The sequence below is a fragment of the Leucopleurus acutus genome (assembly GCF_964270905.1).
Source record: "Leucopleurus acutus genome assembly, chromosome: 10".
In the NCBI taxonomy this organism is placed as follows: domain Eukaryota; kingdom Metazoa; phylum Chordata; class Mammalia; order Artiodactyla; family Delphinidae; genus Leucopleurus; species Leucopleurus acutus.
In genome coordinates this window covers 88871086-88885973 of record NC_139153.1, presented here as the reverse complement: position 1 = coordinate 88885973, position 14888 = coordinate 88871086, and the positions used below count along the sequence as shown (strand labels likewise).

Here is a 14888-nt window from a genome sequence, read left to right as displayed (position 1 = left end):
TTCCAATTCATAGCCTGGAACAATAACCTACTGTCTTTGCTGCAGTGTTTCACAGGCAATTTTTCAGATTTTTTTTTTTTTTCCCCTAATTTCTTAGGGGAGATGGTCTCTTCTCTGTCACTTCTGCTGTGATCCATTACTTTTATTTTTAGGTGTGGATTTCTTTTGTTCAGAAATAGTTGTAAGTCAACTGTAAAAAATTGCTAATTGAAGTTATTAACATAATTCTATTTCACATGCTTTAGTTTAGAAAATAGTCTTTTTATTTACCATTTACTGTAAAAGTATATTTTTTATGGTTTTCAACAATAATTTTGATAATTATCCTTAAAAGAGAAAAAAAAATTTTATAAAATGATAAAATTTTTTTAAATAATTTTTTTCCAAATATACTGTTGGATTTTTCTGTATGTATATTGTCTCATTTTCTATTTAGCATCAGATAGAAAAGTTCCAGACCTTGGAACTTCCCTTACTAATTAAAGTTCAGTCAAGTTAATAGCTGGGTGAGACTAAGCAGAAATCAAGAAAGAAATATTTTTTAAAATAAATTTGTCATTCTTTCACACAGAATATTGTAGCATACTTATGGAGAAACTCAATGGCCAAAGAGGAATGACTTCCAAGATGCTAACATATGGACCTGTTGAAAAACAAATGGAGCTTGTTACCCAGTCACTCTGATGAAAAGCTTTTAGTGCTTTATTCTTAAGTATTAAAGGGCAGCAAGAGTCACTATTTATTACGGCAGGTCTTAGTCATGAATGAAAGGGACCAAATCCAAGAACCCAGAGGAAATAGATACAGTTATAGTGAGCAAAGGAAAGATTGTGGATAAACTGTAATTGGTATCCTCAAAGAGTTAAGAAAAGATGTTGCATCTCTAAAAACAGTAAGCTGTGAAAAGGAAAACTGGAAAATGAGAAAGAGCTCTTAGAAATTTAAAATATGATAAACAATTAATTTTTTCAATAGAAGCATTGGAAGATAAGTAAATCTTTCAGAAAGTGTAACAAAAGCACAAGATGGAAAACAATAGTGGAGCAGCTTAGAGGGTCAATCCTGTAGTTTCAACATTCCAAGGAGAGGAGTTGCAGAGAGAGAAAAATGATTTTAAAAATAGCATAAAATTAGACCTGTAGACCATGAGTCTCCAGATTGTACCCTGTACAAATATTTCAATACTTAATCCAAGACCTACTATCATGAAATTTAAAAACATTGAAAAAAATTAGTAGCCTAAAAACTTTCAAAAAGATAGTGGGGCACTTGTAAAGAAGTTTGCATCAGAGTGGATCTGGACATCTCATCTCAACCTTGCCAACTTAAAAAAAAAAAAAAGGGAACAATAAAAAATTCTGATGGGTAATACTTTTCATTTTGGAGGGCTATGCACCCCACACTATCAGTCAGTTGTGTGTGGATTAAGACATGTTCAGAGATGCTAAAACAATAACAACAAAATTTCCCTGCCACTCTTTTTGATGAAGCTTCTGAAAGAATGCTCCAGCAGAATTAAGGAGAATAGAATAGTCAAGAATTAGGAAGACATAGGATCCAGAAAAAAAAGGGGGGGGGGGTTGGAAAGAAAACCAAGGAACCACATTCAAGGATGATAGCTGGTTCATTATGAAAGCAGCACATACTTGAAGAAAGTTAGGAGTGGCATTTCCAGAGAGAAAAATGGAACTGGTAAATTATATAGTACACTGAGAGTTTAGAAAGTAGTATTGGTTTTTGATAGAACTGATGGATCTTCTGGAAAACATTTATATAGGTACATAGAATATTAAGCAATTTTTTTTAAAAAAAGGCAATTATTAACTCTAGGAAAAATTAAACATGGCAAAAGAAAACTTATTGATAGTATACCAGTTGGCTGTGAAAGTGAACAATATCTCAGCATTTATACCAATGGAAATACTATTAACACTATCAATTTAACTAAAAATTGAGCAGTGATTATGTTGGAAGGGGAGGGATAGAGTAGTTTAAAGAGCTGAATCCTCATTGAAGTCTGCAAATATTGCCTAATAGTCAATAAGTCTAGAAATAGAATAAGCATCAATATTAAAATATGGAAGGATGAAGAAACATCTGAAATTTTTTAAAATGGGTATTTCCTGAGGATGATAGGGGGCCGTGTTTTCCATAAACTTTTAATATTTAGGGCATTTTAAAACTGTTTGCAAATGTCCCTTTCCTAAAAATTTAATTTTAAAGGAATAGTGGTATTTAAAATGTCAAGGAAATAGAATAATTATGGACTGTAGTCAACTTTGTACATTTTTGTTTTATTATTTTCTAGAGTTCCTGGAATAACTATTGCTACAGACATTATCTGTGGTTTTCCTGGAGAAACAGACCAAGATTTTCAAGAAACAGTGAAACTTGTTGAAGAGTACAAATTTCCAAGTCTCTTTATTAACCAGTTTTACCCAAGACCAGGAACTCCCGCTGCAAAAATGGAGCAAGTTCCAGCGCAAGTGGTAAGATACTTTTCTTGTAAGGTATTATATTTAGCCAGCAGCTGTAAAAATGCAGCTGTGTTGCCTGCCTTAACACAACTAGCTCATGGTATAACCAACCCTTAAGTTACGAAATACGGAATGTTTGTTCCCAGTTGGGGTCAGGGGCAGGGAGACCTTGGTACATTAAATGACCTTAGGCAACTATAATACTACCTTTTTTTTTTCTCTTGAAGAGTGAGGTTCAGATGACACGGGGAAAATTTTTTGAACTAATATCTAGTACTAACTGTTTATAGGATAAAACCTTGGGTCTTTCACAATAAGGCAAAACTTAAATATTTGTGAGCAAAGGAGGCTTCCCTGCTTCTTAAGAGATGCTTTTCATAATTTGTTACTTTCTGAGGGTCCCCTGGTTTTCCTACTTTTCCATGGTATAGATATGATGCTGTCTGTCTATTTCGGATGTGTGTTGCTTTCACAGTGAACCTCAATTTAATTTCCTCCTTACATGTTCATAGATATATTAGAATAAGATGACCTAAAATAAATGTGAAAAAATTTGAGAGCCAGTAAAGGCAAACTGTTTCCCAGAATGCCCCAGAAATTAATGACCTCAAGCAAACATTTAGTTTCTAGATTCATTGGCCCAAGATGAAAAAATGTTAGTAAGCCTTAAGAGGAAGTAAAATTTTTTTCACTGAAAATGTTCTGCCTTGTTTCTGATTACCAAAACAAATTGTGTGCTACCATTAATTTTTCGTAAACATAAAAAGAAATCAAATGAACTAATTACTTTTTATATCTAAATTACAATTTCTATTGACGTATAATTTGCATTCAGCAAAATTACCTCTTTCCAGCATATAGTTCTTTGAATTTTGATGAAAGCATTCACTAGTGTAACTGGTCCCACAATCAAGATACAGAATGGTTCCATCAGGCCCCCCTGCCAAACTCCCTTTTACTTTTTTTGTAGTTGTCTACTCTCTCCATCCCCAGCTCCTTAACAACTACTGTTCTATTGTCCTTATAGTCTAATTCATTCTTTTTTAAGCTTCTTTAATAAAAAAAGTATTTAAACTTCAAAATACCTGCAGAAAAGTGTACAGCTGTATGTTTTCATAAAGTGAATACTTCCATGTAACCCTCAGTCTGATCAAGAAATAGGACATTAGCAGTACCCCAGAGGTCCCCATCATGCCTTTCTCTTTACTATCCTCTCCTATTTCCCAACAGAAACCACTATCCCTCATTCTGACATATTAGTTTGACCTGTTTTTAAACTTCATATAAATGAAAGAATTCATCAGTGTTTGACTGTTGGGTTTTTAAGTTTAACATTGTGTTGGTGAGAGTAGTCTGTTTTTGCCAGTAGCTGTATCGCATTCATTTTCTTTGCTATATAGTATTCCATTATGCAAATCACAATTTGCCCATCCTAATGTGAAAGAAGAATTGGGTCTTTTCAACATTCCATTGTTAGTATTGCAACTAATACAGCTGTCAGCTTTCCTGCTTGTATCTTTTATTTGACTCGTGTATGTAAACATTTCTGCTGGGTGTTTAGCTAGGAGTGTAATTGCTGGATCATAGGAAATACAATTACTCTGCTCTACTAGATGCTGCCCACTAGTCTTCCCAACTAGTTGAATTTAGAGTTCTAGCGGCAGTATATCTAAAAATGCTAGTGACTCTGTATTCTTGCCAGCAGTTGGCAGTGTGTTTTTATTAGTAACCATTCTGATGGGAATGTAATGTAATCTTTTTTGGGGGGGGGCTATGTTGGGTCTTTGTTGCCACACATGGGCTTTCTCTAGTTGGGGCGAGCGGGACCTACTCTTCGTTGTGGTGCGTGTGCTTCTCATTGCGGTGGTTTCTCTTGTTGCGGAGCATGGGCTCTAGGCACGTGGGCTTCAGTAGTTGTGGCACAAGGGCTCAGTAGTTATGGTGCACGGGCTTAGTTGCTCTGCGGCATGTGGGATCTTCCCAGACCAGGGATTGAACCCGTGTCCCCTGCATAGGCAGGTGGATTCTTAACCACTGCACCACCAGGGAAATCCTGTAATGTAATCTAATTGTGGTTTTTATATCTCCCTGTCAACTATTGATACTGAATACCTTTTATATGTTTATTGGAGATTTGGATACACTTTTTCATGAAGTGCCTGTTCACACCTTTGCCTCTTTATCTCTTGGCTTACCTGTCTTGTTTGTTTCCTCCCCCGTTCCTTCCTCTGATTTATAGGAATTATTTGTGTTTTCTGAAGTCCATTGTTGGTCATGGTAATCTAAGTACCTTCCATTCTATAACCAGTCTTTGCACTCTTTTAATGGTGCCTTTTGAAGAGCATTCTTAATTTTATGTAGAATTTATCAATATTTTTCTTCTTGTTTTAGTGTTTTTTTGGGTCCTGTTTAAGATTACCTTCCCCACATTGTCATGAAGATACCCTCCCCGCAAAAGGTACTCTTAGATTTTATGATTTTGCCTTTTACTTTTAGATCTTTAATCCAGCTGGAATTTATTTTTGTTTAGATTATGAGGTACGGAGGTCAAGACTTTTTTAAAAATATAAGGATATCCATTTGAGTCATCACCACTTATGGAATACCTCATCCTTTACCCACTGCTGGGCCTGGTCACCTTTATCATAAATCAACTGTCTCTACACGTGGGTCCGTTCTGGAACACTATTCTGTTCCTTTGGTCTGTTGATTTCTCCCCAAAATCACAAAGTTAATTACTGTAGCTTTGTAATAAGTCTTGATATTGGCAGTGTAAGTATTCCAAATGTTTTTTCCTTGAAAATTGTCCTGACTATTCTTGATCCTTTGACTTTCTAAATTTGTCAACTTCCACCAAAAAATCCTGCTGGAATTTTAATTGATATTGTATTGATTCTATAGATCATTTGGGGGAAAATTGACATTGTAATAATATCAAGTTTTTCATCTTTGAATAAAATATAGCTCTTAGTTATTTTAATCTTCTTTAATTTCTCTCAATAATGATAATTTTCTGTATACAAGCCTTGCATATCATTTATTATTTTTATCCATATGTGTGTATTCCCTTGATATTATTAATCATTTTTAATTGTTACTACTATTTAGAAATAGAATTGATTTTAACATATTTACCTTTCACCCATCAACTTTGCTGAATTTATTTATTCTAATAGTTTTTCTGTAGCAATTTTTTCTTCCAGTTTTTCTGCGTATACAGTTGTATTATCTGAGGATAGTTGCAGTTTTACTTCTTCCTTTTCAATCCTCGTAACTTTTATTTCTATTGTATTGCCTGGAACTTCCAGTACACTACTGAATAAAATTGGGTAGTTTTCTCTTCTTTCCTAACTCAAGAGTGGAGTTTACAGAATTTCACCATTCAGTATAAAAGTTAACTGTAGTTTGGGGATTAGGGAAGTCCCTTTCTAAGTCCTAATTTACCGTGTGTGTGTGTGTGTGTGTGTGTGTGTGTGTGTGTGTGTGTGTGTGTGTGTGTGTGTGTGTGTGTGTAAATTAGGTAAATTATGTGTGTGCGCATGCACGCTTTAATCATGAATAGAATTAAACTTTTATCACTTTCTTTTCATCTATTGAAATAATCATATGGTTTGTGGTGTTAAGTCTGTTAATATTGTGAATTCTACTGAATGGCTTTTGAATATTTAAATCAACCTTGCATTCCTGGGATAAACTTCTCTTGGTCATGATGTATTATTTTTGATATATTATTTCAGTCAGTTTGCTCAAATTTTGTGAAGAATTTTTACATCTTTGTTCACGGAAAATTTTGATCTGTAGTTTTCTGGTAATGTCTTCTTAATTTTGGTTTCAGAGTAATGTTGGCCTCATAAAATGAGTTGGGAAGTATTCCTTCCTCTACATTTTGCTGGAAGAGTTTGTATAGTATTTCTATTATTTTCCCTTAAATACACCTAGAATTACCTAATGTATTAAGTGGAATTGTAAGATGGCCCCAGAAACTCCCTCATCCCTTCCCCCCTCATTAGGGTACATACTCGATGTAATCCCTGGGACTGTTAATTTGATATTTGCTCTACCCTTTGGTTTCTTGGTTCTGCCCTCTGAGTCATTTTTCCTTGTTCATGAAAGCAGTTTCTCAAAAACGTTGTGGCTCTTCCCTGTATTTTGCTGGAGTTTATTCCGTTAGACAAAAATCACATCAACAGATCTTTATGATATGATGCCTTCTCTACCTTAGCCCCCTGCTGAGTACTTTTCTTTGTATTTTTCCTCCTTGGAATTCCTGGAGCTTCTTTACTCTGCCCTGACCTCTTTCATCAGCTTTGGAAAATGTCAGCCATTCTCTCTCCAGGTATTTCTTTTGCTCCATTCTCTCTTTCTCTTCTCTTCTAGAATTTCAGTTATACATGTTATGATACCCAATGTCTAATTTATCCTTTTCTATATTTTTCCTTTGTTCTCTTTCTGTTTCTGGATGTTCTCTCCTCACCTCTTTTCTAGTTTCTTGCTATTCACAGTAGTGAACAGCAAGGTGAACAGCAACAGTAGCATGTGTGGTCCCTAGAGAAGCAGCACTGCTGTCCACCCATGGGGCTGCTGGAAATGCAGGCTCTCAGGCCCCACCCCATCCCAGACCTTCTCAGTCATTCTTCGTCTCCACATGATTTGTCTGTACATTAAAATTTATGAAGTGCTATTCTAGTTTACTAATCCTTTATTCATCTGTTTTTAATCTGCCATCAAACCCATAAATGGAATTTCTCATTTTAATTTTTTTACTTCTAGAATTACAATTTGATTCTTTTTTTTTATAGATTCCAGTGTTCTAGTGAAGTTCCCCATACTTTCCTCTATATTTTTTGAACATATTTAATCGGTTACCTTAAAGCCCATACTGAATTCTCCAATATCTGGATCTAATGTTGGTTTGTTTGTATTGTCGTTTTTTTCTTGATTTTGATCATTTGTCTTCTCTTTCCGTATACCTGATCATTTTTATTATACGACTACCATTGTTTATTTAAAAAAGAAACAACTATAGGGTCTAGACTGTAATGTATCTTCCTCTTGGAGTATTTAATTTTGCTTCTGCTAGACTCCAAGATAAGGACTGATTATTTGAATTGATCTGAGATTGATTTTTCAAACTATTTTTCAGCCTTTCTGAGGATTGGGTTATTTCTGGCTCGCCCTTACTTTTTGAAGGCAGGCAGGGGTGTGTTGGTTTTTAACACCTGACATTCAGCAGGAAGGGTTCTGATTTATAGCTTTTGCTGATTTCCATAGTGTAAATACTTCCACTCTTGCCAGTTTCAAATCACCACTGTGATATCACTGAACAGCACGTGAAATTGGGAGGAGATGCACATAATCATCTCTGGTGAGCTGGTAAAAAGCCTGAGCCGACATACCACCCTATGGAGCTCGTCAGGACCTCAGCTGAAATCCTGTGCTGCTTAGCAGGGCCTTTCTTTACGGCAGGTCTTCCACTCTGATTTTTGTCTCTGCAGGATCATGAGAATGCTTCAGGCTCTGCATAGTTTCTCGGCCTCTCAGCTTTTACCTGGATGCTCAGTCTCCCAGTCACTGCTTACAAATTAATAAATACCCAGAAGGGAAAAGTAGATCCACATGTTGAGCTTCTCTCCAGGATCTTAGTTCCTCAGGTTCTCACTGCGTTGGCAGCTTTTTGATGTTCAAACAGTCCATATTATAAATTTTATTCACCTTTTCTAATTGTTCTTGGCAAGATCATTGGTCTGATACAAGCTGGTTTGCCTTAGCCAGAAGCAGAACTCATTGCATAAGATCAGCTTTCAGATGCTTTTTATTTTGCTCTTTTATCTTTTAAACATAGCCCCTTAGCATCTTCCTTACATTTTTTTTAGCTTCTGTCACCCAATCCTGGCATAGCAGAACCATTTTTTTTTTTAGACGTTATATTTTAGAGCAGTTTTAGGTTCATAGCAAAATTGAGTAGAAAGTACATGGAGTTCCCATATACTCTGCCACACACACATACAACTTCCCCTGATATCAACATCCCACACCAGAGTGTGGTACGTTGGTTACGTCGATGAACCTGCATTGGGACATCATTATCACCCAAAGTCAGTAGTTTACATTTCAGTCTACATTCTTTGCATTTTGGAAATGTGTAAAAACATGTATCTACCATTATAGTATCGTACAGAATAGTTTCCCTCCTCTAAAAATTCTCTGTGCTCTACCTGTTCATCCCTCCCGTACCCCCCAACACCTGGGAACCACTGATTATTTTTACTGTATTCATAATTTTGCCTTTTCCAGAATGTCAGATAGTTGGAATCCTAGAGTGTTGTATCCTTTTCAGATTGGCTTATTTCACTTAGTAATGTACATTTATGGTTTCTCTATGTCTTTCTGTGGTTTGATAGCTCATTTCATTTTAAAACAACAGAAATTTATTGTCCAACAGTTCTGAATACTGAAGTCCAGAGGCAGGCTTCCTCTGGACCATGTAGGAAAATCCTTCCTTGCCTCTTCCAGGCTTGGGGTGGTTTGCTGCTAATCTTTTTCCTTTGCTTGTAGCTGCCTTCATTGTCACATGGTATCCCTGTGTGTGTCTGTCTTCACATGGCTATTTCTTGTAAGGACCCCAGCCATATTAGATTAGGGACCCGCCCTATTCCTCATCTCAACTCATTACATCTGCAGTGACCCTCTTTCCAAATAAGGCTGCATTTTGAGATTATGGGGGTTAGGACTTCAACATATCTTTTATGGCGGGAGATAACAACTCAATCCACACACTTCTCTAAATTTCTGTAATTATGCTCTAGGTAAAAACTAGCCTGGAAGAGTTTCATCTTTATAAAATTCAGAATCTTAAATAAAAGGAATTAAGTATTAATGATGAAACTCTTTGATGACCTGCCATCAAAGAGAGGATATATCATGTGCATTGAATCTCCCTGGTTTTCCTAAATTTATCAAAAATTAACAACTCTCTACCCTAAGGTAAGTACTTTATGAAACTGCTTACCAACTGGACATCACTAAAACACTGCTACAAAATAGATATCCATTCTTTCTTACCTAATTTGTTTCCCGTTTCCTTGCCTAAAAAATCAACAATGAAGATGGGCTCTAACCCCTTATTGGAAGAAGACCACAATATCAGTTACTTTCAAACAACACTTTTTATTCTGTCTTTAGAGCTCCTCTTAGTGAAAATATATTGTTTTCTTAGGTATATTTTATTTCCACTAAAATCAACCCCCCCCCCAAATGTTCTTCTCGGATAAATGACATGAATAATTTCAGTATACTTTTCCCTTTCCCATAACTACGTTTACATGAATCCTAGTATTAATGTAAGTAAATCCCAGTGCTTTTCATGCTTTATAGTAGAGCTCTGATAAGTGAACTAAATTTTGCGTATTTTTTAATCCTTTAAATCATCAAATGGATAAAAGCACCATACAGTTGAGTTTTGCATTTGCATAGGTGGGAGGGGCAGATTTTTTGCCAATCCTTTATTGCCTGCTGAAAAAAAAGTATAACCCTCTTAAATGATAATGAAAATAACTTAGGCAATGTATTTTCATGATCGGGATAGACTAAAATTTTTTTCTTACCTTTTGCAAGCTTATTAATTTATAAGATTTAATAGTGGAATCACTTAAGCTAATTGGGAGTGACCTTAGACTTTTAGATGAAAGGTCAAATTTGCATGTTTACATTTTCTATTTCATTGAGTCTTCCTTGAGTAGTCTTCATTAATCTTAAGTAATTCTATTAGTATTTTAAAATTATGGCTGAGGTTCTTAGTCTGCCAAGAAAAGGTAACTTAAGTTTAAAAAGTCATTTGATTCTTAGCTATCAATTCCAGACTTTGTTTTTAGAAAATTTTGATGAAAAATAATGAAGTTGTAATGAAATCTTTATTTTAAGAGGCCTATGACTTGAAAAAATAATTTTTAGGTGATGAGAGTAGCTTTGGAATTTTCATATTGGTTTAAAATGTTAAATTGTGATATTAAATCCACCTGCTTGCTTGTCTTACATCTTGGAGCTAAGATAATGTCTTTAGATATATATTAGCACAAAAGAATCATAACTCACTTACCTGCAGTTTCGAGAACATTTCCCCGAGGGATGACGAGGCCACAGGAGATGCTTCCTGCCTCAGCTCTGAGGAGTGTGGGTGCATGTTTCTGAGGCACCTGGAGGGCCATCCTTCAGATTGATCCAGGCAGCTTTGCTGGAATTGTCCCCAGTAGATTTCCCTGTGAGGGAGTGAATTTTTGCTGGAGGTATTCAAACCAAGGCCAGGTGACCACTTGGAATAGATGTTGAATAAGAAATGTTCTTGGGCTTCCCTGATGGTGCAGTGGTTGAGAGTCCACCTGCCGATGCAGGGGACACGGTTTTGTGCCCCGGTCCAGGAAGATCCCACATGCCGCGGAGTGGCTGGGCCCGTGAGCCATGGCCGCTGAACCTGCGTGTCCGGAGCCTGTGCTCCACAATGGGAGAGGCCACAACAGTGAGAGGCCCACGTACTGCAAAAAAAAAAAGGTTCTTAAATCATATGCAGGTTTAAGAACAACGACATATAATGGCTCTCCCAAATTTAGCTGCCTATAAGTTCTTTAAAAAAGCAAAACAGAGAAATAAAGCAGATAGAAAGAGCTTTGTTACTTTCTCTAAATGTTTTTAAAAGCTTGTTGTTTCTGAGTATGATCTAAAGTTTAACAACTCAGTATTTTAGAGACTATCAAGTTGCCTTAATGAAAGGAATTCTGATATTTTTGCCTTACTTGATAGTATAATTACATTATTTACACAGTCTCTGATTTTCAAATTAAAGTTTTTCCTTGGGGGAGAGGTAAAAATATTTTCAAGAGTTTTTAAACTCTAGATTGTCCATTATACTTTATTCTAAATTGATTTCCAAACATATGTCGAGGGAGGCCCCTTTTCTCAAGATTATTTTTGTTTTGACTTCTCTTTTCAAAAGGAATATTTTGGGATTCTTACACAATTGTACTCGATTCTTCCAGTGAGTCTTTTTTTTAAGTTTATTTTATTTTTATTTGTTTTTGGCTGCATTGGGTCTTTGTTGCTGCGTGTGGGCTTTCTCTAGTTGCGGTGAGCGGGGGCTGCTCTTCGTTGGGGTGCATGGGTTTCTCATTGTGGTGGCTTCTCTTGTTCCGGAGCACAGGCTCTAGGTGCACAGGCTCAGTAGCTGTGGCTCGTGGGCTGTAGAGCGCAGGCTCAGTAGCTGTGGCTTGCGGGCTGTAGAGTTCAGGCTCAGTAGTTGTGACTCATAGGCTTAGTTGCTCCGTGGCACGTGGGATCTTCCCGGACCAGGGCTCGAACGCATGTCCCCTGCATTGGCAGTTGGATTCTTAACCACTGTGCCACCAGGGAAGCCCTCCAGTGGATCTTTTAAGTTTCTTTTTTCTGGACATATCATTTCTCTTTTAATTTCCTCTTTTGGTAGAGTGTTTAGCCTGACCATAGTTTTGTTTTTAATAGATTTCAGCAGATCACCTAACAGAGTCTTTTATGATGACTGTAGTAACATTAGGCAGTATGAGCTAGATTATAATCCAGAGAGGTGGTTGGGAACAGCCTACCTACTTCATGTGAGTTTTTATACAGATGGTATTCGTTTAACAAATGGAGAATTGAATTGAATGATCTCTAAGGCCCCTTGAAACTCTTAATAACCTTTGATTCTCTATCATTTGGTTTTAAGGCCACCTTTCAAACCATGTTTAGAAATTTTAGGTGCTTTATTTTTCTAGATCATTGGCCTAAATATGTTTTTGGCATTTCCCTATTCTTTCACCTTTTACTTTACTGTGAATCCAATGACTTTTTGTTTGTGTAATCAATAAATTGAATGACTTCTTCTTGAATGTGAACTAGGAATGTTAAACATAATAATTAAATTAGTTGATTGTATGGCTCAAAATGGCGGCAATGAGACCAGCTGTGGTAGAGAGAATAATTGGCCCCCAAAGATGTCCACACCCTAATCCCCAAACCTGTGACTATGTTACCTTACAGAGTAAAAAGGACTTTGAAGATGTGATTCAGTTAAAGCATTTGAAATGGAGAAATTATTGTGGATTATCTGGGTGGGATCAGTGTAATCACAAGGGTTCTTGTAAGAGGAAGGCAGGAATGTTAAAGTTAGAGGGGGGGAGATGTAAGGCCAGAAGCAGAGATCGGAATAATATGCTTTGAAGTTCAAGGACAGGACCATGAGCTAAAAAATGCACATGTCCTCTGGAAACTGGAAAAGGTCAGGAACAGATTCTCCCTTAGACACTCCAGAAGGAACACAGCACTGCCAGCACTTTGATTTTAGCGCATGAGACCCATTTTAGGCTTCTCACTCCCAAAACTAGGAAAGAGGTAGCACTAGTGAGACCACTATTTATTTTTACTGCCACAGGTGGATTTTCTGTTTTTCTTTTTTGTTTCGTTTTGTTTTGTTTTTGAAAAGCTTGCTCCTGATTCCTCTCAGCCTAAATCATTCTTCAGAAAATCCCAACCTTCTCTCAGTGTATGCTCACCGCTCCCCCTAATTTTCTGCCCTCTGACCTCTTGCCTACCTGCCTGCCACAGAGAACTGCCTAACTTTTTATTAAGTCCTGATGTGACATTAACAAACTGAATTCCATTATCACATAAATCAGCTTTCATGTAGTCAGACCCACAGGACTAGACACGTGTAGACTGTAACTCCAGGATGGAGCCATGTTATGTTCAGGATGGTAAAGATAGGAAAAGCACAGATTTTTGTTGATACCTGAAACCCTTTTCTTATGACTCTTCTGTTAAATACAAGCCATTGTAAGAAAAAATCAGGGATGGCTATACTTTGGAACATGGATTTGTCTTGGGAATCCTAGTATTTCAAGTTTTCTAAAATAACCCAACTTTAGGACAATGAAGAGTCAGATATGATTTGAGAGCCTTGAGTTCAGTGATAGCAGTCTGAATTTGTACTTCATCGTGACCTTATAGAAAATCTTTTTTTTTTAACTTCTGTAGAAAAAAAATGCACTTAATTTGTTTCTTATGATATTTTAATTTCTTGCTTTCATTTTGGCATTTATTTTTATCCTGCTTCTTTTATGAATTTATAATCACCAAAACAGTGGGAAGATATGTGGGTATAAGTTTGTCTCTCAGATGCTGAATGGTGGTGGGTATTAGCGTTGAGAAGGACTGAGTGAATTTATATTAAATAAAGGAATATAAATTCTATCCTTTGCAAAGTCATCTTTATTATATTTTAGTCTGACTTTTTCAGTGATGATTACATGCTTTGATTTATATAAGTTTCAGAAAAGTTAGAAGGATCTACATAATTCTTTTACGCCTTTTATATGAACTTGATTTATTAAAGTTGTAATATTCAATTTGAACTCACTTTTTATTACCTTAATAACAAGTTTAGAACTGAGTAGACTTTGGAGTAACTTCTAAAGATAAAGAACCTTATGATCTATCTTATTTCTTGACCTTATTTTTTACTGTGATAACTATGGTTCATTAATAACTCCATATTTATAACCTTCCAAGGGATTTATAAGTGTAGTTCCAAGTATTAGAGCTAATGTTAAATGTGTATTTAGGTCAACAGAATATATTTGGTAATTTAATGTGACACTCTTTTCTAACTCCTGCCTCTTAGAATCATGTTTATTTCATAATTAAGGACTAACAAATCAAGTATAACCAGATAAGCATTCAAATGGATAAAACTGTTGTACTCTACTAATTACGTTCTGAGATCATATAATCTATGATGAATGTCCTGATTCTTTATTTTTGCTACTCATAATAAAGCACCTTTATAGAAGTGATATATAAGATTCAAAGGGCAGGGAAAAGAAACTTCCATTGTTTGAATGTAACACATGCCAGAATCGTATAGTCTGTGCCTTTCGTGTACTTTATCCTGTGTTATTCTTCCAACAATATTTTCAGGTATCTGGTATTATTTTTTACTTTACAGATGAGTTAGCTGAGGCTCAGAGAAGTTAAGTAAACTCGCTAAGTAACTACTAAGTGAAACGCTGGAGACTTAGACTCCATTCTTTGACTCTTTGCTCCATGCCCTTTTTTTTTTTAATAATTAATTTTTATTGGACTATGGTTGCTTTACAATGTTGTATTAGTTTCTACTGTACAGCAGAGTGAATCAACTATACATATACATATACCCCCTCTTTTTTGCATTTCCTTCCCATTTAGGTCACCACAGAAACTGAGTAGAGTTCCCTGAGCTATACAATAGGTTCTCATTAGTTATCTATTTTATACATAGTAAACAGTAAAATAAGTATTTATGCCAGAAATTCAAAATAATTTTAGAACATTTCGACCAAAAAAGTGTTGGTTTCCAAAGTTGTTTTCTGT

General features: G+C 35.9%; 1 protein-coding gene across 2 annotated transcripts in view; it reads left to right on the top strand.

The window, feature by feature from the left end:
• Positions 1–14888, top strand: part of CDKAL1 (CDKAL1 threonylcarbamoyladenosine tRNA methylthiotransferase) — a gene marked incomplete at its 3' end in the record, with an annotated part of 657220 nt that overhangs the window by 480199 nt on the left and 162133 nt on the right. For both annotated transcript variants that reach the window (XM_082848483.1, XM_082848484.1), the window contains exon 12: positions 2309–2489. In XM_082848483.1, coding sequence (XP_082704609.1) covers positions 2309–2489 — 181 coding nt within the window. The remainder of the gene's footprint in view (positions 1–2308; positions 2490–14888) is intronic.